General features: G+C 41.8%; 3 protein-coding genes across 3 annotated transcripts; 2 read left to right on the plus strand and 1 right to left on the minus strand.

Moving 5' to 3' along the window:
* The first annotated feature begins 219 nt into the window (after nucleotides 1-219).
* Nucleotides 220-3,808, plus strand: LOC4334943 (uncharacterized). The gene is made up of 7 exons (XM_015778090.3): nucleotides 220-335; nucleotides 408-657; nucleotides 1,761-1,915; nucleotides 2,131-2,274; nucleotides 2,422-2,531; nucleotides 2,642-2,792; nucleotides 3,245-3,808. The coding sequence occupies exons 1-7, from the start codon at nucleotides 333-335 to the stop codon at nucleotides 3,329-3,331; spliced, it is 900 nt and encodes a 299-aa protein (XP_015633576.1). The 5' UTR covers nucleotides 220-332; the 3' UTR covers nucleotides 3,332-3,808.
* Nucleotides 3,809-7,511: 3,703 nt separating this feature from the next.
* LOC4334944 (uncharacterized) lies at nucleotides 7,512-11,500 on the plus strand. The gene is made up of 3 exons (XM_015778813.3): nucleotides 7,512-8,474; nucleotides 8,554-8,654; nucleotides 10,629-11,500. The coding sequence occupies exons 1-3, from the start codon at nucleotides 7,780-7,782 to the stop codon at nucleotides 11,273-11,275; spliced, it is 1,443 nt and encodes a 480-aa protein (XP_015634299.1). The 5' UTR covers nucleotides 7,512-7,779; the 3' UTR covers nucleotides 11,276-11,500.
* Nucleotides 11,501-16,420: 4,920 nt separating this feature from the next.
* Nucleotides 16,421-22,256, minus strand: LOC9269285 (uncharacterized). The gene is made up of 4 exons (XM_026024552.2): nucleotides 22,011-22,256; nucleotides 21,620-21,766; nucleotides 17,349-20,404; nucleotides 16,421-17,145 (listed from the first exon to the last, which is right to left on the minus strand). The coding sequence occupies exons 2-4, from the start codon at nucleotides 21,632-21,634 to the stop codon at nucleotides 17,142-17,144; spliced, it is 3,075 nt and encodes a 1,024-aa protein (XP_025880337.1). The 5' UTR covers nucleotides 21,635-21,766; nucleotides 22,011-22,256; the 3' UTR covers nucleotides 16,421-17,141.
* Nucleotides 22,257-24,286: the final 2,030 nt, after the last annotated feature.

Raw genomic sequence — 24,286 nt, forward strand, 5'->3', positions numbered from 1 at the left:
ATTGTACATGCTGCTGCTGCTGCTGATTCGACTCGGACAAGAAATGCTTTTCTTTTCTTTTTTCTTTTCATTTTCCAAATTCGAGTTTTTTTGGAAGTCCACCAAAGTCGAGTTCTGGCGGGAGCCGTGGTCAACGTGGGCCGAACCAACACGTTACGGCCCAATATTAGTGGGCCGCACGGAGCACAATATAAGCCCGTTCAGGCCCAACCGTACGGCAACCACCTCCGATCCCCTCTCCTCACTCCGTCTCGGCGGCGGCGGCGGCGGCGAGGCGTCTCCGACGAAAACCCTAGCATCCCTCCCCCCACCTCGCGTCTGTCTACGAAGCCATGGTGAGTAGCAACCACTCCCACCTCTCCGTTCCGATCTGCTCCAGATCCATCTGACCGATTTCTGTTGTTCAGGAGAGGCGAGATCGCGGCGGCGGAAGCAGCAGCAGGAATCCTCATGGAGCTCCGGTGGAAGAGGAGGAGGAGCTGGAGGATGATTTTGATGAGTTCCGGCTGCCCATGAGCCACCGCCCCACGGAGAACCTCGAGACGGAGGGGCTGGAGCAGGCGTCCGTTGACACGCAGCTCACCTCCTCCAACGTCGGATTCAGGCTGCTCCAGAAGATGGGGTGGAAGGGCAAGGGGCTCGGCAAGAACGAGCAAGGTATAAAACTTCATCTTCTCTACCTCGCTCACTTGCTTTCTCCATCTTGTTTACCTCCATTGCAGTACACCCCTAACTTTTCAAACTACACTGTCAGCAACAGCTTAATGTTTCAACACTTGGCTCTGCCATCTTAAGCTTACCAGTTTCCACAATCCTTATTGAATTCCTTAGTTTTGTAGTTGTGGTTTGTGAGCGTAGTAACTGTCACTACATTTGCATGCATCTCTAATAAAATCTTGTCTTAGGCTAAGTTCAGGTTTAATTTCTTCATGCATAACATATTATGGTATGCATGGCTACGAATGGAGAATAACTGAATTGGCAAGGGATAGGAGATTTAAAGGGATGTTGGCGGTTCTTGCTTCTGTCGTGTTCTAGTTCTAGGTATTCTAGTTCTAGGCTTACGACCCCTCCTAGTACAACGGATCTGGCCAAAGGGCTATCCAGATTCGTGGTACTAGGATGCGACCCCTCCTAGGTTGGCTTCTTTTGGGACAGAGGGAGTATAGCATTAGGTTAAGGTTAGTTGAGCAATTTTATGAGATGATTGACTGCCAATCTGTTATGCTTCATTTTCCGTAATTATCACGTTGTTGTTTGTGAAGGTTGCTCTGTTGGGAGGCACTAGATTGGAATATCTGGTCTTTCAACAGGCTAGTTTTATAGGTGTAAACTAGGAAAATCTATCAATGCAATGACTTGCTGTAGTTCCTATCAATGCAACCTTTTGTTCTTGGTGATGTTACTTTACTCTGTTTTCCTCTATTTTGTTTTGTTGATCAATCCTTGCTCCTTCCTCATTCTTCTCTGAACCTTCCCCCTTTCTCTCTGCACCTTCTGTTTGAGCAGTACAAGACTAGTCATAACTAATCACCATGTCTGTGGCATAACGACTTGACTGAACTATATGATTTAACCTCTTTTGTTAGTTATCCCTTTATGTCTATTCAAAATTTTTAACTATCATTATGTTGAGTTCTCTCTATTTTTCTAACTAGTTACTATCATTGATTAAAAAAAAAACAGTCATCGCTTTAATATTTTCTGCTAAAATTCTGGCACCTTCACGACAATGCCCTTTTCTCTTTAATGTTATATAGGTATAACAGAGCCAATAAAAGCTGGTATCAGAGATGCAAAATTGGGTGTGGGGAAGCAAGAGCAAGATGACTTCTTCACATCAGAAGATAATGTGCAAAGGAGGAAATTAAACATAGAGCTTGAGGAGACTGAAGAACATATAAAGAAGCGCGAGGTGTGCAATCGAACACTGATTCCTTAATATTCTATTTCTTCAGGGTTGATGCTTGCACTTTGAAATCTTATATCTAGCTGTTGGCATTACATATTGATATTTGTATCTTATTCATGCAAGAGTTGCTAGCATCAGCCCTCATGATCCTTGAGCATTTTGGGCATTTTTTATTTGGTGGTTCTTTTTCCTGCTTGGTGCAAATCATGACAATCCAGGTCATAGCAGAACGCGAGCAGAAAATACGTAGTGAGGTCAAGGAGATACAGAAGGTGTTCTTTTGCAGTCTCTGTAACAAGCAGTACAAATTGGCGCATGAATTTGAGTCTCATTTGAGCTCATACGACCACAATCATAGGAAGGTAATGTGTTTACTTGGTGCAGCGAACTTCTCTTCTACTGCCTTTTCTTTTGTGAAGTATGGGTGCACATACATATATTCCCCCTTCACTCTTACATATTAATTGTTCAGGACTATATTTCTGATAAGTTCACTGTGGTTACAACAGAGGTTCAAGGAAATGAAAGAAATGCAAAGCAGCAGCAGCAGCAGCCGTGATGACAGGCAGAAACGTGAGCAGCAACGAGAAGAGAAGGAGCTGGCAAAATTTGCTCAACTGTATCCATCCCATGTTTTAGTCAATAACAATGATAACTCAATGATGTGCTAACTATGAACAAATGTGCTGAATGTTTATTGAACTTGCAATTTCCTTAATGGGACTTCAGTGCTGATGCTCATAGAAAGCAGCAGCAGCAGAAGCAAGAACCATCAGAGAGCTCATCAGAGAGAATTACAATGAAGAACTTGCCTAACCCTTCAAATCAGGATCAGCGTAAAACCTTGAAGTTTGGCTTCTCCAAAATGGCTCCTTCCAAGGTACCCCACATCTGAACAACATATTTTGTTAAACTGATATGACCATTTATGGAAGTAAAGTAGTTGTGTGCTTGCATGGAACTCTGTGAATTTGTTTTATCTTTTCTATATTCTCCATTCTTTTTTCATTGCTCTAGTTTGCCGTTAAGTTGAAACTTTCTTAGGCTTTTTTGTTAAACTGTAATTTCCTCTCAGCATATGTGCTCTTCTAGAAGCTTTTGACACATTAACTTATTTGGCCTAAAGTGAGAATATAATGCATATACTACTATCCTTTCGACATGTCAACCGGGTCGTCTTTGTGGCTTTGTGCACCACCAAACTCCATTATACTGTAGTGTCATGGGAGCTCCAAACGTTAGGTTGTTTTTTTAAGAAAAAAACACTGTTTTATCGGTTATTTTTTGCAGCAGTATCTAATTGTTAACTTGGCTACTCTTTTGCACGGACAGGCTCCAGTTGGCAATGTAAGCAAGAAACCTAAGGTTGCTACAAAAATGTCATCGGTTTTTGGCAATGAAAGTGACGAAGAATCATGATCTTTGCCCGCCCAAGAGTGATTGCACTGAAGGAAATGGTCCTGTAGAAGAGAATTAATTTTGGGAACATGCCATGCCATGATCTTGTCACGCTCTTTAATCCTGATGTGGATGGTGGCATCTCCTGCGTTCTCATATGAACATGAAATGTTGAAATGTTAATTGTATGGAGTCGAGGGTACATTGGAACAGTAACTCAGTTTCCCCTACACATGCTGGATATGGAACTTTTGATTCGTACATTCTGTCTTAAGGGCTCAGACAAAGCCCATGGGACACCTTTGTATTATTGTGTTGGCTTTTATTTAGTACCTTTCAATTCAGACCTGGGATTGCATCTGGGTAACTCGTGGTCTGGATCATGTCTGGCAAAATTTCTAGAAAGCTTGTCCTTGAGGGCACTATTCAACTGTAGCTGGTTCCTTGCCTTGGTGTATGAACAGTTGAACACTTAACGAAACCGCCGGTTGTTTTTCATTGTCTTGTAGTATCTGGAATTAGATTAGTTCCTTTTTTTTTCCTGAAGACAATCTCAGTTTTATGGATAGAATAAAGTTCAGGGTAATCAAAGTGCAAACAGCTTGTTAATGGAGCCCACGATGGAGCAGTTGGCTGGATCCATGGATCTGTGATCCATAGAACAGCTGCATATTACTGCAATGGGCTTCAGAGATCAGATCATCAGAGTTACTCACATACATGTGGATCACCTGCCTGTACTACCTTTACTCCTCACATCTCCACAAGTTAATGCACAGATCTGCTGCTGCTCTGCGCCAACATTTGCAGAGCAAGTCAGTGCGTGCAGTGCAAGCATGTCAGATGCTGATCAGATGCAAACATCACCATGCATTTGTCCTAACAAATAACCCAATCCAATTCAATTATTGGAATTTGTTGTCATTTTCCCTCTCAGAAGTACAGGTTCTGAACCCATTTCTAGAAGAGGTTAGCAGGCTGATCAGATAATCAACAACCATTGGTACAATTTTCATGTCCTCCTTACTTTTATTTCCTTTCCCTTTTCTTCCTTGGATGCATTTTGGTTGGGGATTTGTTGTGAGAAAATTGGTGCCATGCAAACCAGCTGCTAGCTCACCCTGAAGATGCCTCATACCTACCACGGACTCCTCCCTCTTCGCTGTTGCTTTCAGCTCATAAAAATAGGAAGGAAAACCAGACAAAATGGTAGCATGCATGGTTGGCCAGAAAGCTCAAGCATCTTATGTATATCTCACTAGCATTAGCTCTCCCATGTTACCATACCATGCTTGTCACTAGCATGTCAGCATTTCAGAAATAATCTGTATATTCTGTTTTGAAGCAAGCATCGTATTAGTTTCAGCCTAGATGTGATGTAATGCAACTACCTATAGTTCAGTTGGTAATTAAGATGCTAGGTTGCTTTGGTTCATTGGTTGAAGAATAAAGTTTGATCATTGGCGATAATCCACGTAGGGCATGTTTTGTTGCTCTTGTATGAATTCTAAAGGCATCACATCTTATTTAAGTAGTTTACATTTGCAAATATAGTATGCTTGTATTCATGGACAAGGTCACAAGGAGTCCTGACATTTCGTCGCCATGTGGTGTTGCTAACATCTGAATCTTTTCAATCCAAATTATTGCCAAGAAACTCTAATGTTGCATCCAATAACTCCAAATTTGAGAGAAGACACATATATGGTAGATGATCCTGACATTAACTAATCGTAGAGAGAGAGAGAGATTATAGCAAGGAAGAGAAAGGGACATGAGGACATGGATGAAGTGAGAGGGCAGTTAACCTACTTGAGGCAGGTAAGCAACTGAGAATAGCATACTAATTTAGTACTTAGCAACTCCCTCATCCTGTGGTGTGATGGGGAAGCTCAACCTCTCTCCTCTGTATTTTCTTTTCTTTTTGAGAGAGATAGTTTCACTTCTGAAATGATCAGATTTCTTTCAGATTGTAAAAATAATAATAATAATTGCGATCATGGCTAGCTTATGCATCAGTTTTTTCACCAATTGATCTGGAAATCTTCCAATATCTATCAGAAGCGTTATTTTAATATATTAGGCAAACATTCGACACTAGCTGTTGAGACCTTATCTCGTCAACAAATTTCTCACCAGCACACTAATATCTGTCTGAAGGACTTAGCTTCTGAACTCCCCAGCGGTTGCAGTATGTTTTTGAAATATTTATAAATTATGGTTTATTCATGCAAAACGGAGAAAAAATGGTTATTTTACAGGAAAAAAAAGAACATAGTTGGACACAAGCTCATCTGCAAGCAACTCTCCCATTGTACTCAGGAACATGTTCACAAATAATGTGTTGCTCTTCCAATGAGATTGTGGTACCAATCCATGCAAATGTCCCTTACCAGGCTCCAATTGATCACATTGTTCTTATCATGGAACACACAATTTCAGTATGCAACCCAAAAAGAGGGGATCTCTACCCATTCTGGTACTAGCTACTCCACAACACAAGATTGCAGGCCAAACAAACAGCTGTCCTCTGAAACTGTCCCACACTCCTACCACTTGCAAAAAAATGAATCAAGCAGGCAGAAATCATCGAGATCGATCTGGCATTCATGATTCAAGCCCAAGAAATTCAGTTTCTTTCCTGCGATCTTTCGCGGTGGATGGTCGATTTTTCAAACACTTTTGGTGGTCAAATTTTGTGGACCTAGATAGCTAGCTCTCATTGCTGAAGTTAACCAATCAATGAAAATAAAATGGTTGCTGAATTCATTGGTACTTAGTGACAATATACTATGCACTATATATGTACCCCCCCCCCCTTTTTTTTTCTCACATGTTGTTTTCAGAGAAAGTAGTACTGTTTTCTCACCTGTTGGTGGCTAAGCTAACTATGATGTTGGGATGTCTCATGCAAGCCTGTACCTACAAGGAAATGTCAATAGGGGCGATCTTTGCTGGAGAGGACAATACAGTTTATCAATATTCTATATTTCTTCTTTGAAAAGATGTGCGCAAACCATTTTTTTTTCATTTCTGTTTGAGAATATAGAGTAACAATTCTAAATGTTGACAAGTTAACTTTACAATTGGTCCGGTACTTATGATCATATTTACTTAATGACTATGTGTTTCAAAGCAAAAAAAAGAAAAAGAAAAAGAAACATTTACTTCATTGATTTAGTAAACAACAATCGTGGAATCACATTTTTGACTCACCTACCAGGGATCCAATAGTTCTATACTTTTTATGTCTACTTTACATGGTTTTTTATGTGCTGTGAATATATTATTTGCATTCCAAACTTGCAGAAAATTGAAATTGCATGAATTACAAATGCAGATAAAAAATTGATTTTTCAATGGGCCGATTACCATATACTCGTTAGGGTTGAAGAGAAGTTACAATACAGTTTGGGATCAGGTTCCTCTGACACAAAAAGTCATATGACCTTGTCATTGACATATAGACCCGAGGTAACATGTATCCACATGTCAGAAACCAATTCATAATCGTGACTTCAATGATCTACACCTATTTAGAGTTGCTATATTTTTTACATAACTCTATTAGAGTTGGCAATGGATGCACCATCATCTATGATCTACACGCTATGTTGTCCCAGGTAGAATGAGATGGCACCCCAAGTACAATACAATGCGCTGTATATCTTCATTATCTCTGTTAATTTACCACAACACGCATTTCAACAGTCATTACACTGTAGTACTTTGCTGAATGAAAGGATCATGAACTCAAACATTTCACACTATGGTCCAGGGGTATTTTAATAAATGCATCCAACCCCACTACCCTGGTCCTGAGGTTGCATTAATGCCCACTTCTCCATTAATTTTTTTCAGATCCAAATTTCTCACACAATATCCACTGCCATATTAATTAACTACATGGGAACCCACGTGTTGCTGCTGCAGAATTGCGTGAAAATATAGTAGATACAAGTTCTAAAATTTTCTTTCTTATCTACTATACGATTTTTTTCATGTATTTATATATTTTTTACCTTTATAAATTATCCAAAGGTTATAATGATTGGATTGTATGGTGTGTCTTTTGAAGGGATGAAATGCAATTTACACCCTCAACAAATCATCCAAAGGCTAAAAACAATTAAGGAGATGTGAGGAGATGCAATTTACATCCTTGATAAATCATCCAAAGGCTAAAAACAATTAAGGTGATGTGAAGAGATGCAATTTACATCCTTGATAAATCATCCAAAGGCTAAAAATAATTGAGGTGATATGCATTAACTATACTTGGGGGATGGGATGGACTTTATAGATATATATGATTTCTTCTCTCTCTTTTTTTCACAAAAGAAATGTTTAATAGGGTGGAGAGCTGAGCCTTGATATATATCACACCTTCTCCCATGTTGCACTAACTAGGAGAGAAGAAAATTTATTAGTACCACCTCGCTTACCAAGCTAGTATCCCCTCCCCTCCCATGGCGCTCTCCACTCTCCTCCTCCCCTCCTCCTCCTCTTCCTCCTCCAAGACGGCCACTGCCACCGACACCTCCGACCGCCGCCGCCACCACCACCACCACAACCACACCAAGCGCAAGAAGAAGCCGCCGCCGCCGCCGCTCTCACCGACGCCGAGAACGCCGCCGCCTGCAGGGAGTGGAAGCCACCGCGCCATGGCCGCGTCGTCCAAGAAGAGCACCAAGCAGGTCGTCGTCGCGGCCAAGACGACGACCGGCCACCGCCCCAAGAAGGCGGCGGCGGCGCCGACGACGCCGTCTCGTGGTGCGCCGTCGGCGTCGGCCGCGCCGGTGTCGTCGTCGTGGGAGCAGCTGAAGAGCCTGCTGAGCTGCCGGAGCGCGACGGCGGCGGCGCGCGTGCACGACCCCGCCGCGCCGTCGTCCGCGTTGTCGCGGCTCCGCAGCCACGGCGCCGGCGCGTGCGGCGCGTCGCTCTGCGCCATCCGCGACGTGGTCGACGCCGCCAGCTCCGCCTCCGCGGCGTCCACCGCCGCCGCGTCCCTCGACCGCGACACCACCCCGCTCACCCGCTCCTCCCGCCGCGCCCACCGCGCCGCCACCTCCTCCTCCGGCGGCGGCGGCGGCCACCACGCCTCCCTCCGTGGCCTCTCCGGTTGCTACGAGTGCCGCGCCATCAACGTCGAGCCCATGTCAAGGTCTCCTCCTAATCCGATTAATTACTTAATTAAGCTCATAATTAACTTGATTAGCGAATAATAATCTGGTGTTAATTAGGAGGTATCCGAGGCCACGGGAGCTGTGCGCATGCTCGCAGTGTGGGGAGGTGTTCAACAAGGCCGACAGCTTGGAGCACCACCAAGCCATTCGCCATGCTGGTAATTAACTAAATTTTGATGAAAATTTCTACAAATTTCATCAACTTTACATAAACCGTAAACGATATTGATATCAACCATCTCCATTCTAACGAAAAATGACAAACTGAGGTTCATGTTGTGTGAATAGTAGTCAATGCTTTTGGGGTGTAGAACAAGTTAAGATAGTACTCCTAGCTAATCCAAGTTAGTAACACTAATGAGGAGGCATTGAGATCTGCGTGTGTGGGTACTATATATTGCCCAGTCAATATGATTGGTTTACTCATGACAAAATGATGATGGATATTTCCACATAGACACCAATATTGTGATAATTATTATTATAATCTTAGTGGAGTGACAGTGTTATTAGTTTACTAGTTTCTTGGCACATCAAACCATGTGAGATGAGATGAGATGAGAGGAGAGGAGACAAACAGAAAGGAGAAGGAAGATGCTGCTCATCAAAGCTATTAACCCCATCTTTCTTTTCCTCTTTTCCTTTGTCTTTTGTGGGTTACAAGGAAGCTACTGTCTTGTGCACATTAATCATCTTTGGTTAATTATTTTAGTTAAGATTGGATGGCAAAAATACATCAAAAGGTATCTGTGCCTAGCCATCTTTTGCATGCTTGCAGTCGCATCTGCATCTCCATTTGTTGAAGGTAGATGGGTAGAAGCTTTCTGACTACTGATGGCATCTCAATGCATGTAGGATACTGCATGCACATGATTAGTTATTATAAAGATCATTAATTAACAGCAATGACAGTACAGTGCCTGATTAAGACAATGCACCAGAAGCAATAGAATCAATGTAGGAGTACTAGAAAGAACTGCAGAGTGAGATCCCAGTGCTTCTACAACTACAGTAGTTGGGCAAAGTATCCATCCAATCTGCCAATTTATTATATTAGTTGGTAGCACACAGGATCTGCATGCACTTTTGTGTACCCTCACAAACACGAACACACTCACAATTTGTGAAATTAGTACTCTGAAAGGAACACAAAGTTTCAGATTGTTCAGGTGTCGTTTACTCCTTCGGTTCCATTTTAAGTGTAGTTATGAGTTTCGATATCCAATATTTAACTGTTTGTCTTATTTTAAAAAAAATATAAAAAAATTAAAAAAATAAGTCATGCATAAAGTAATATTCATGTTTTATCATCTAATATCAATAAAAGTACTAATAATAAAAAAAAACTTTCAAATAAGAAGGACAATCAAATGTTGGACGAAAAAACTCAAAACTGCACTTAAAATGAGACAGAGGGAGTACTTGCTTGTCCTTTGATGCCTTTATTTTTTTTATGAAGTTTCTAGGGCAGCTATAGCTCCTTATAGAATTTCTCAGCTTTCGAAACACATCAGATTTTCACCCAAGTTTAAGAATATATAGTTATAGAATTCAGAAAATAAATTAAACACCAGAAGCCAGGAATCAAACTTTAAATTCTCAATAGCTTGCTACTCCCCTCGTTCGATATTTGTTTAGAAAATGATCTTTTTTCTGGTACGAACAAGCTACTTAGCAGAATCTCAAGCTTCCAAATAGATGCAGAACATGCATAGCTGATTATACAGCTTTAAACTGCCATGGGCCATGGCAGCCACTAAGGTTAGTTAAGTGATCGATGTGCTTGCATGAACATGTACATCATCCTCTTGAACTGTTTAGGTCAATTGAAGTGTCCTATCACATGACAGTGCTGCACTATTTGCAATGCCATTATTGTTGTTGATGCGGCCGAGATGAAGTACTGATCTCCTGAATTTCAGTGCCTTGATTGCACACTGTCTGCTATGATAACTGTGAGCTTAGCTTGCACATGCTGATGCACTCACTGCATTTAATGCACTTAGCTAGCTAGCTGTGCGTGGTTAATCTCTCCACTAATTACATTACATTACGGTAGATCCAATTAATTAGCTTGCTCCCTGGAGGATTAGCGAGTGATTAATTTTGGAGTGCATGCAATGCATATGCAGTGTCGGAGCTGGGGCCGGAGGACTCGGGGCGAAACATCGTGGAGATAATCTTCAAGTCGAGCTGGCAGAAGCGCGACCGTCCGATCTGCCAGATCGACCGCATCCTCAAGGTGCACAACGCGGCGCGCACCGTGGCGCGCTTCGAGGCCTACCGCGACGCCGTCCGCACCCGCTGCCGCGCCACCGCCGCCCGCGCCGCCGCCGACGGCAACGAGCTCCTCCGCTTCCACCCCGCCGCCCTCGCCTGCCCGCTCGGCCTCAACGGCGCCACCTCGCTCTGCGACGACGACGACGCCTGCGGCGTGTGCGCGGCGATCCGGCACGGGTTCGCGCCGTGGGCGGGCGCGCACCCGCTCGGCGTGCGCACCACGGCGAGCAGCGGCCGCGCGCACGACTGCGGCGCGGCGGCGGCGGCGGCGCAGCAGGCGGGCGGGTGCCGGGCAATGCTGGTGTGCCGCGTAATCGCCGGCCGTGTCCGCCGGAACGACGACGATGGCGGTGCGGAGGAGGAGGAGGGAGCGTTCGACTCGGTGGCCGGCGACGAGGCGGCGAGCAGCGTGTACGGCAACCTGGAGGAGCTGTTCGTGGCGAACCCAAGGGCCATACTGCCGTGCTTCGTCGTCATCTACCGTGTTGTCCCCGAGTGAAGCAGCAAACAACACTCAAAATCAATTAATTGTATCAACCTTTTGTATTAGCATAATCGTCCAGCAATTTCAACATCATATAAATGTATAAATTAAATGCATTTTGAGGGAGAGATGAACTTAATTTTTGTCTAGTTGCTGTTCCAGTGTAGTATCTGTTTGTATTGTAGTGTTGTATATATGGACAAATAATTAAGCCACTTGATTAGACAAATCTTCGATCTACACGCTTCTTCAACTAATCATTCATTCAGGTTGATGCTTCTTCATTCGATGTACGTTTAATCATAGATTCATACTATGTCGTCGTATTATTCCAATTTGCAACTATTATTTGCCAAGATACGTATACGTAATCCAATACCATTTGACGCATCAACTAATTGGTGAAGGTATAACTTTGACATCATATGTTCATATGTACATGAAATTTCTTTTGTGATTGCATTAGTTGGGCAATGCACATCACCATCTTGTTTGCTTAACTAGTCACTTAACAGTATTGGTGGACCTAGCTTAGCTTCTTCTCAACTGTGATGCATGATCAGATCAATCAGACATGTATCCATGGATTCATGCAGATCGAGAGACAGATAGAATCTCACCTTTGCAAGATGTGATGCATGCATGCATATATGGATGTGGGTACGTTTGCTGCTAACTTTTGACCAAATTTTATCATCTGTCATATGTTAAAAAAGTCAACCACACATGGTTGTCTTCACCTTTTCCATGTTGGATCAGATCAATGATTGCTAGAGGTTAATTTTTGTGGTGACTTGACTTGCAAATTTACTTGTACGGTTAGTTCATTCTCACTCTTTCATACTAAGCATGTGTTTCGATTCTAACTTTTTTCTTCAAATTAACTTCCAACTTTTCCGTCACATCAAATGTTTGGCCACATGCATGGAGTATTAAATATGGAAAAAAAAACTAATTGTACAGTTTGCATGTAAATTGCGAGACGAATCTTTTGAGCCTAATTACGCCATGATTAGCCATAAGTGCTACAGTAACCCACATTTGCTAATGACAGATTAATTAGGCTCAAAAGATTCGTCTCGCAGTTTACAGTCGGAATCTATAATTTGTTTTGTTATTAGTCTACGTTTAATACTTCAAATATGTGTCCGTATACGTAAAAAAAAATTGGCACCGAACTAAACACGGCCTAAGTTATTTTAGGGCTTCTACAAATTGTAGAGAACAATTTGAGGATTCAATTCCTATAGGATTTGAGTACTTCATTCATTCAGTTTGGAGGAATTGGTACTATGAATTTGCATTCCTGCATTCAGAATAAGCCCTTAGGTTTGTACTAAATCAAATGCAAATTTTGCTATAGGATACTCAAAGTTTGTGACATTTGCTGTGAGACACCCAAAGAACATGTATCTTCTTGTGGACATTGCAAAAATATGGTAATTAGCTGCTAGACACCTGATGCATTATTTTATTATTTCCGGTGAAAACAGAGAGAAAAAGAGCATTGAAAGTACCGAAATGCCCTTGGACATTGTTCTTCTTCGGCGCGGTGGCGCCGCCGCCGCCTCCGCCTGTGTAGTGAGAGTGAGGGGAGGGGAGATGGGGAGAGTGGAGAGGATAAGGCTATTACTTAAAATTTTGTGGCTCTTTTAGATCTTCTATGGGCTACATTTTGAGATTTAATATACACCCTTCGGCACCCCACGGGTGAAATGCCTCACCTGTCCCCTCCCCACAAAAATGCGGGCCCCCGGCCCCACCTCCCCCGCGGGTCAAAAACTGAACCCGCCCCCGCCCCCGTAGGGGACCCGGCCCCACGGGGGAAATTGCCATCCCTAGCTGAGACAAATCCTTGAGCTCCGAAAATCGTGGATGTTACATGAGAAGGGGTTGCCATTGATAATCAGCAATTACTTTACTATGTCAAAACGCTTGTTTGTTAAACTTAAATGGGTCTCATTTAGTTAATGTGACACGATTATCAAAGTTTGATTGCTCACTAGGATTAGAAAGTCAACGTCCCGCAATGATGATACTTGAAAGTTGAAATTAACCAAACAGAAGGCAAAAGTCAAAGATCCCTAGCTAGTAGCTCTCCAATTCACCTAGAGCTATAGTGGAGTAGTTGCTAACTGAAAATAAGTCGTCATCTTTGCTTTTAAATTCTTCCCTAAATTTATAACACATTTTCATCTGTTTTATTTGTTTTCCTTTAAAAAAAAACTCATTTCTTTCAATGTAGCATAAATAAAGAGCAACTAATTAATTGATTTGAGTTATTTTCTTATCACATCCTTTTGATTCTTTATTATTTCTTTTGAACCTTTTATTTTTTCATTTCAAAAGTAAACTATTCCAAAACTTATTTCTAATCCAAACCTTTTGGTCACACCACCCCACTTAGGTGAAACAACACTGTCACGCCATGATGGGTTGCACATGGTATTGTTGTCTCGCCATGCCAAAAGGTTCATGTTTAGAAATAAGTTTTGGAAGAGTTTATTTTTTTAAAATCCATCCTTGTATGATTAAAGCGACTTGCATTTACAAGTATACCATCAGGACATGATGAGATCCATCTCTGAATGTTCTAATTAACCTTGTGAGTTTTTTATTAGACTAGATTTTGCCAGAGTGGGTCAATGTCTTAATACATGCATGATCATTATGTTGTCAATGTTCTATGCTGTTGCCTTCCTAGCTATGCCCATTTTAATTATACTCCCAATCTAAGTTGTACCATGTTATTGAGCCGGCCTGTGACACGTGATCTATCTCAAATATTTTCGGTGAAAGCTTCATGAAGTTGTCAGTGTGTTAACTATTAGGTGAAATATGTAGAAGATGCATTGTCGTGTTCTCGGTTAGCACTGCCAAACATGAAGACATGGCTAAGTTTCAAATGGAATCATGTGCGCTATTGTTTCCACTTGATGCAGTTTTGACAAATAGTATTAATTAAACGTGCCATTTGCGTCATGCATATGCTTGCAAATTAACTATATATCTTTAATATAATATTTTTATATTAATTGATATGTATGAGCTAGCTAGAGCCTAGCTAGAGTAGTATATATCTAGGCTTAGCATTTCTGATGGTGTCTTCAACTATATATATCATGTTATATTAATTATACACATGTCCTCTTTTGAGTTGGTATACATGCTGTATTTGTTAAATATTACTCAAGGGGGCTTGTTATTTTGTACAGTTTTGTTACACAATAGTGTGAGGTTCCTTCTCTCTTCTAAAATAGAACTACAATTATGATATGTTAATTATTCCGATTCTAGCTAATCTTATTTATTTTTCTTTGTGTCTCTTAACATTTTTTAACCAATGATATGATATTATTTCCCTCTTCTTTAGAAAACATAAAAAGAGCTTATTTCATACATTTCTGCATTTATCTTTAGAACCAAAGCAATCTTTAGAGAAAAGCCCAGGGGTACTCCGGCCAGTTCCACATGGTGGTGAGCTAGCCGGCCTGAGTTCGAAGACTCATCCCTTCTATTTATTTGATATTAGGTCCTTCCTAATATTCGCATTTTTTTCCCAAAGCAATCTTTATAGTTCCACATGGGAGTTTAACAATTACAACAAAAAGTTTATTCAATAGTACCACCATATATAGTTTGTATAATCTCGCTGCACTCTCATGTTTGCATTTTACTCTAGCGATCTTCTCAATCCTTTGCAAACTTTTTTGAGGGTATTCCTTTCCAAACTTAAACAAATTAACATTTATGCATGAATTTGTACATACATACATACATACATACATACATACATACATACATACATACAAACACACATACAGATATATATATATATATATATATATATATATATATATATATATATATATATATATATATATATATATATATGTATGTATGTATAAAAGTTGTTTTATTTTGGGACGAAGGAAGTAGATGTTTAACAATGGCATTGGACACACAATGTAAATTTAACAGCTCAGCGAGCAACATAGGCTGCTGCGTGGGGCCCACCCGCAAAGAAAAAGGTAAATAATGTCGGTTCACCTGCTCCTTGTCCAACTCATGATCCTGCATGCTTTTGTCTTGCCGTACATATATACTAGTAGGACACATGCATCGATCAGTATTTTTAAATACGTTCTGTAACACAATTAATCGTAATGCGTATATGGATCAGATGGATCTCTAACTAATGCAACAAATGGCTGGCAAAACTGTGCGAATTTGCTCAAATCAGATCACCTAGCTTTCCTGTAATCTCCTAGCAAGACTAGGATTTGCATTGCATCAACCATCACTTATGAAAGAAAATGCAGGGTGCAGCCTACATGTTGCCAAGCTTCTCGACCTGCTGCTTCTACTCGTATAACTAATGGCTTCTCTAGCAAGATCCAATGTTTCCTGCAAAGCAAGGATGTAGAACTGGATGTAATTTGAAGCCTGTTTTGGATATAGTTGAATCAAAGGAAATTGTCCCTTCTGAAACTAGAAGGAAATTAAGGTGCTACTGTGTCACCATTATTTTTTAAGTCCAAGTTCTTTAATCTCCTGTATCTTGAATTAATTGTAGCTACAAAATTAGGATAAACAGGGAAAAATGAAGACTGGAAATCTAGTTTGAGGTTTTCTTGAGTAAGCACTGAATTGGAAAAAGGACTGTATTTTTGCTCTTGTATTTCGCTAGTTATGGATTGTATTTTTAATAGGTGCAGCTGTCTGCCAAAATGGGCCTAATGTGTGTATTCATACAGGCCCAGCAAACACTAACACCTGGGATACACCCCAAATCTTACTGCATGCCACTCTCCACTGCAATATTGCAGAAGGTTTCACTTCAAAACAGAGTATCATATCACTGCACAAGTACAAAACACAATTACTAATGGTGACTGCTAATTTGGTTGAAATGCATCTTAATTCATTGATCAAATCAGTCAGACCTGAGGCTTAAAAAAAATCTTGTGCTTCTCCCTTTGCACATTTTGAAGCAGAGAATAAACTAACAAAAGAAATGCGGATTTGATAAGGAGTGTTTGTTAAAGAAAATTTACACAGGCATATCATGTGTTGACTGTGGAGTGCAGAGCAAAATATACAATACCTTCAAAATGACAGAGCAACTAATACATACATTTGCAGCATAGAAAATATATGTCACACTCACAATCATCATCATTGTTTCTGTTCATACAAGTGAAGTAATTAGGAGTACAAACTCGGTCAGTCCACATATGCTGACAAATCACACGAACACACACACACCCACAAACAAGTGCACAACAGCAACTCGGCTGCACGAGGATCACCCAATGGATCTTCTCATGCCGCTGAAGCTGATGATTTATTCGTCGACCTCTAGGAAGCACACCACACCAGAACGGTGCTAGAGATCAAAGTTTTCACATATACATGTATGATCATCTATCCAGAAAGATGAAGCATACGTAGTAATCCGATGGATGGATCGGTCGAACAAGCAGATCGACTAACCGGCCAAACGGAAAGCAAGCATGTATGGAGAAAATAACTTAGCAGATAGATGCAGAGCTCACACACCAGCTGGCAGCTGAGCATCCATTTATTAATTTTCACACAGAACAAAAGAAGCAGAAATGAACAGAATCCAAGCTAGTAACAAGCAGATGACGAGCGTCTGGATGCCGGCCGGAGATGTACTTACTCATCATGCATTAGATATTGTTGCCGTTGCAAATGATATGATGAAATGAGCGAGCACTTTGAACACCAGCCCCAAATAAGGACATATATAATAGAGATAGAGCTGAAGAACTTGATGAGCCACTGGATGAGGGAAAGGGAATGATACGTAGATGATTACAGTATCAAATATGTAGTGTATGGACGTATATATCGATCACCTGAATTTAAGAAGAAAAGAAAGCACGCCAAGTCAGACAAAATTAAAAAAAAAAGGGAAAAGCTCGATCATATATATATATATATATATATGATGGAGTAACTAAAGTACTGAGCTATATAAGTTTCTACGTATGTATGTATGTGCGCGCAAGGAATGATACCCAAGTAACAATCATGTATGCACACAGACATATGTACATACCTGAGCATGGAACCTCTGGGCAGTTTCTTCTTGTAGTAGCGTGAGTGGGTGGGCACATAGAGGGAAGGATGGTGTCCGTTCTCCAACCCATCCCACTGCAGGCCATCCCACCATTCCTTCTCGCAATCCACCTTGGGCTTGCGGGTACTGTCAAGACCAACAGCCGGTAGGCGGGTGAGGCTCCAGCAGCCTCGGATTTTGATGGTCTCGAGCTTGGGGGCCACAATCCTATGCCCGCAGATGCGTTGCAGAGAGGGCAGCTCGTGCAGGTGGATGTGCTTCAGCTCTTGAAATTTTATAGTTTTTAGAAGCTCTTGATTATTATCATCCACTCGGAAGACATCCTTGAGGTCACCACAACACACGATCTCAAGGGTTTCCAACGCACAGTATGCATAGGAAGGACTGTTGTCATATAAGGGAAGCACATATATCAACCTGGGGCAGCAATTTAGGTGTAGCACTTTCAACCAGAATGACGAATCTGCAGGCTCAAAATGTATCTGGCCCGTTGTGCTCCAGTCCCAGATGTGGCGCGCCCTTGCTAGTTGGGATGCCCAGAATGTCTTTAGGTACCAGAAAATGCTGTTACTACCAGTACTAGGTGGAGTGAATACAACGCCTTCAATGTTAGGGCATCTCTCCACTCTGCACCACTCTAGGTTATACCATCTCCGTGCCTCATTTGAATGGCTTGTGATACTTGCGACAGACAAGCTGTCATGCACGTGCAGGCCTGAAGCTCTTTCACAGATGGAACCTGGCAAAGATGGCGACGACAATGGTTTCGTCTGCATCCTCTTATCATCTTGTAAGCTAATGTAGTGAGAGGTGCTGCCCTCCGATTTACATGGCCACATCCAGTTGCCGTTCATGGTTGCTTGTAGTTGCAAGTGCTGGATCGTGGAGTCGACATCCGCATATAACTTCTTGTGGTCAGCAGTTGGTCGTCGGCTTTTGGTTGACATCAACCAACGTTGTTCAGCCCTGCTAATGGCAATGGGCCTTCTCTTGCTTATTGTTCCGCCTAATTCAGAACTATCAGTAGTAGCAGTAGCAACACTAGCAGGAGGGGATGAGATCTCGATGCATGGTGCATCCAAGGGATATTTTGTATCATTTAGCGAGCGAAGGAGTCTTCTGTCCCTCACTGAAATATACCATTTAAATTCAACGGGTGAGAATGATGATGATTCAACTACACCTGTAGCATGACCAAGTTCAGTGCTACTAGTGTCGATGTGCAGAACCTCCAATGATACATCTTGTTTTGGCCATAGTATTGCACGAAGCTCCTTGCATCCAAGCAGTAGGAGCTCCTTGAGAGACCAGTTGCCTCGCATTGAACGTAGGTCGAGGGTTTTAATACAAGTGCCTGAGACGTCGAGTTGCTTGAGCCTCTCAAACACTCCTCTCAAAAGCACACTCTTCAACTGGGTGCATCCTCGGAAGGAGATGCTCTCTATCTTGGCTGTGACATCAACATCATTGTCATTGCTGCTGCTAGAGAAGCTAAATGACTCGAGTGATGGCGGTAGGTCATGAGGGTCAATTCGCGTCAACTCAAAACAACCATCCAGAATGATTGTCTTGATGATTTTGCAGCTAGACAGGTTCGGGAATAATGTTACTGCTACTTGATCTTGCTGCAATACTTGTGACTGATGTTGAACTTCAGTTATTGGTTCGGTCGCGACTTGGAGCTTGACAAGGTTGAGTAGCCCAAGGGGCTTGGTGCTGCTTCCGACACCAGTACTAGAATTGTTGTCATCACGGAGTAGATGGCTTATGCTCCAATGCTTGACCCCCTTCACATTTAGCTCCCTAAGCTCAACCATTAGATCTTGTGCCTCTACTGATAGCAGCCAATACCAGTCTGTGTAACTCAGGTCAAGCACCCATAGCTTCTGGAAACATGCTCCACTGCTAATACTAGTCTCCTTTTCAGTGTCTCCAGCACTAGTACTATTTGGTGATGAGCCTGAGCAGAGCTTGTCTTTGTCTTTGCAACGGTCAAGTAGGAGGAATCTTAGGCTGCTACAACCGAGGAAGGGTGGAGATGTAAAACTGAATGTACACTGGGAGAGATTTATCACACGCAGCCTGTCTACAGATGAATGTTGGAACATTCTGGCCTCCAGTGATTCTTTACAGCTTGTAGTTGCTTCCTTGTTGCTGTGAGATGTAGCCCAGAAGAATGATGCCTTTACAGAATCACAAGGCACTTGTAGTGGATCTAGTTTTTCCTTATTATTATTCAGACTATCATCCCAATCCAATCTCAGGTTGGTATGCAAAGCTTGGGCAATCTCCCATGCTGACGTATTACCAACGGATCGTATGATCCCGCTGCATACCCAGTAGTTAGCCGCGTGGGTGGCCCAGTCAATGCCATGGTTTCCATCTAACAGCCTCACCACCTTGTAGTACATGATGCACTCCTTGACAATCTCAGGGCTCATGCCAGGTTTTGGGACACCAGTGGACCTAGCAACCTCCTCAGCCTCTTCATGCAGCAGGGGTTGATCATCCATAGGATCAGCAAACATAGCGACATCGCTCGGTCCGGCAACCATGTGCACATCGCCTGTGATCATCCAAGGCCCAAACCTGACCTGGGATGTCCACAGTACCCTTTTGCCTGAGAGTCCCATATTTATAGGAACACCGCACTCCTGCACATCTATGTGCGGTATCACTCCTCTGGCACCGTGGTCCACGCCGTCGAGATCATCCTCCTTGTCACGCTGATCAAACATGGCCATCACCGACCGAGGAAGCTCCAGCTCCTGGGCGATGGCCTTCTGCAGGGCCCTCTTGCTCTGCCACAGAGAGCAATCGACGTGGATGATCTTGTCCAACCTCAGCTTCAGCTTCAGCTTCTCCGGTGACGACGATCTCAGTCGTTTGGCCACCTCTTTGAGGACGGCCGATGACCCCAATCCTCTGCAGGCCTCAAAATAGATCACCGTACTTCTGTTGTTGCTCGTATCGTCCAGGAAATCGATTATCTTCTTTGCTGCTTCATCGATGCTGCCTGCTACGATCCTCGTCCACTGCAATTAATAAGTACTAATTAATAATATAATTAATCAGACAAACCTAGCTAAGCTTCGCCTTCTACTGTATATATGCTTGCTGTTTTTTGGTACGTAGAGATACACCAATTATATATCGTTTTCTCTGAGCGTTGAGCTAGCTAGTTAAATTCGGTACTACATATACAGGGAGTGTCTTTACAACTTTTGACAGTTTTTGGGTGGAAAACTTTCAAATTAATGATACGTACTATAGTATAGTTAATTAGCTAGTGTTAAGGTTTAATCTCGTTGTTGTTTAAGTGATCTTTTGGTTTGAGTTATATATACTAAGTCTCGTGTGCGTGTGTGCTAGGAGCACGACAGTGCGTGCATGTGTGAGTTAATTAGTGTGATATCAGTGAAAGCCATGAGTTGTATGTAAGTGCCTGCATGCAGTAGATGTGTCAAGTAAAGTGAGTCTCGTGGCGTGAAGTGTGTCAGTAGATATTATACTTAAAGAACATTTGATGATGAATCAAGTCACAATAAAATAAATGATAATTACATAATTTTTTTTGAATAAGACAAATGGTCAAACGATGGATAAAAAAGTCAACGGCGTCATAAATTAAAATACGGAGGTAGTAATTAGCAAGTGTGCATGTGTGTCCATGCAGCTGAAAGTTTAGTTTGGGTCGTGGAGTTAGATATGGGCAAGTTTGTTATATATGGCCTGCGTGGGGGTGTGTGGCTATATAAGCTAGTAAATATATTTTGAGTTATGTACTATAAGTCATATATATGTAATCGAAAATACAAAAAGATTTTGCCGGACTTCTATTTGAAAACCAGTGAAGTTATAGAGAAGACCACCAAACTGAATAAATTAATGACACTCCTGGGTCTAAATTAAAATATACCCCATATATATGTAATGAATTAATGAAAGTGTGTTTGAACAAATTAATAGCATCCAAATTGGATGCATACATGCCTGCCTAGCTAATATATACTTTTCTCCGTTTCATATTATAAGACTTTCTAACATTGCCAATATTCATATATATGCTAATAAATCTAGACATATATTCATTAGCATTTATATATATGAATGTGAGCAATGCTAGAAAGTCTTATAATATGAAACAGAGGGAATGCCAAATTTTGCATGCATGGTCGCTGAATAATTTCCATTCAAAATGAAAAGAGAAAAAAATATAATGGCACATTGGCACGGAGTGAAATATATACCTCATCCGCTGGCATGATGAGTCGATCTGTTGCCTGGATCTCTTGCTAGCTAGCTGGATCTTCAATTGTTGAATTACAGTCTAGGCGAGCAGCTCCATCATATCTTGATCAGTCGATGTTCTTTGAATCGCACGTACGTTACAAAATCTAGAATATGTTCTTTTAATTTAATTAATCAATGATTCTATATGAATATAAATTGATGATATAAAACTAAATACAAATTAGCTGGAGTATATTGAAACATGCATTCAAGAATGTCCCTTGCTAGCTCGTTGAAAACCAAAACTCCAGAGAGATATATAAGACTCTTATATATCACTGTGTTGATTATTTGTACATATATAAAACTATGGATGTTGAGAAAGCAAGCTGCATTCATGTAGCTTACCTTGATCACGATGTTGAGAAAACTGGGCGGCCGGGAGTGAACAAACTAAGCCATGCTTGCACGCATCATGGGAGCATACAAAATGAAACGATCGAAGAACTGAATGCAAGATGATGTTTGGGGAGAGCTGATGGAGCTAGCAGAAGCCTACATAGAATGCGTGCATTACATGCTTGGTCGTTTGCTTTGGTAATGTGCTTTTCGGCAAAAGTGTCCCAAATCGATATACTATCTCCCAAGCTGTGCGCTCCATCAATAATCATCAGATTCGTTGCTTGGACTGCCACTGATCGCTGCTGGGCCCTCCTTAATTAAAGAGCATGCATAAAGAAAAAGATATAAAGCGAAAGGAGTGTTGTTTGCTTCATCTAAGCTAATATGCCTGTCAGTCCAGGCCTCCAGGGTGACCCAAGCTATTCTGAGCGAAAGCAATTGTATCCCTGTTTATCCTAAAGATAAAATGCCCTTTTATATATAAAAATACCAGTAGAAACCGCCTCATCACTGTAACTTCCTTTAGAGAACGAATCATCGATACGGTAAATTAAGGCCGGGCTATCGGTCGTGTTATGAAAATAGATGCACAACGGAGACATGGAAAACCCTTGCGGGAAAAAACCACGGGCACCGACCGGCAATGATCATTATAGAGGAATCGGATACAAACGCAGGGGATACATTGGGCTGTCGCACCCTCTCCGTGCGGCTTACAAGTGATATATATAGGAGAAATCTAGGAGTCCTAATAGGAAACTAATCCTATAAAGTAGAGTCCTATTACATAACTAATCCGAATATATTGTGGGCCCAAAATTCAGATCACATATTTAACAATCTCCACCTTGAGACGAATTTCCCTTGTAGCATAAAAATCTTCAACCTCTAAACAACCTCATGATGATAAAATCAATGTGCGCCAAATAGTCACTTGGACTATAATCCATAACACCCTTGATCCAGAAGAGGTAGACCATACTTCAAACTCGCCATTGGGAACAAATCCTGAATCTGCTGGTATGACATCGTGGAACCCAGCAGAGACGCGAAACTGATGCACAAACTTCAAACTCGCCATGGGAATAACATCCTGAATCTGCTGGTATTAATTTCTGGAATCCTAACAGAAACGCAAAACGCTGTGCATAAAACAAAGTACTTAGATCTCCTTATTAACCTTCCGGTGTGTTAGGCATGATGGTAGCAAAATTCGCCGGACAATTTGATCACCTTGTGATCTAGACAGGAGCGAGGCTCCCTCTCGACGACTTGAATGTGTTGCCTTTTTTTTTCCTCTCCGGTGTACAGCAATACTTGCTTCTCCTCCTCGATGGCTACGCCAACTTGCATCTTCACTTGCCATAACGAGAATATTGCATCTCAATCCAGGAGCGGTAGATTAAACTTCAAACTCGCCTTGGGAATAAAATCCTGAATCTGCTGGTATAAATTGTGAAACCCTAGCAAAAACGCGAAACGCTCTAGGTGCATTAAATAAAACGAAGTATTTGATCTCCGTATAGAACCTCCTGGTAGACTTGGCTTTGTGAACATAGCAATTGAATGTGAATTTGAATTCACCTGAACAGAACCGGAGCATTGCCACTGAATTGATTCCCTGGTACGAAGGGCGTGTGCACGCAGCAATTTCCAACCGTGAAATAAATTCACGTGAACAGAACCGAGGCAAGGCTGCTGAATGGACGTGCTGGTAGATGGCTCGGTATGGACATCAGATGACACCGACTGCTGCTTCCTCGACGCGTGCGGCTGCGTAGGCGTGGACGACGGCTGCTGCATTGCCTTTTTCTCCTCGCACAGAAAACACCCACTCCGCGTCGGACAATGATCACTGTAGAGAAATTGGATACAAACGCAGGGGATACATTGGGCTGTCGCACCCTCCTCGTGCAGCTTACAAGGGATATATATAGAAGAAATTTAGGACTCCTAATAGGAAACTAATCCTATAAACTAATCCGAATATATTGTGAGCCCAAAATTCGGATCACATATTTAACAGGTCGAGGTGGCCCATTGAATAGGGCCCACAATTTTTGGGCCTCCAAATTAAGTATATAGTATTAATTTCATTAAGTATATATTTCTATATACTATTCATTAAGTATATAGTATATATATATTTATAGGCATTAAGTATAGTATTTAATCAGATAAAAGCACATCAAATCCATTACGTATAGAAGTTGTGCTTAATCATTGGTTCGTAGCTCTCCGAGTCTCCCGTTGGTTAGTCTCCCTAATTAGATCACTAGTAA

Source organism: Oryza sativa, chromosome 4 (genome assembly GCF_034140825.1).
Source record: "Oryza sativa Japonica Group chromosome 4, ASM3414082v1".
NCBI lineage: Eukaryota > Viridiplantae > Streptophyta > Magnoliopsida > Poales > Poaceae > Oryza > Oryza sativa.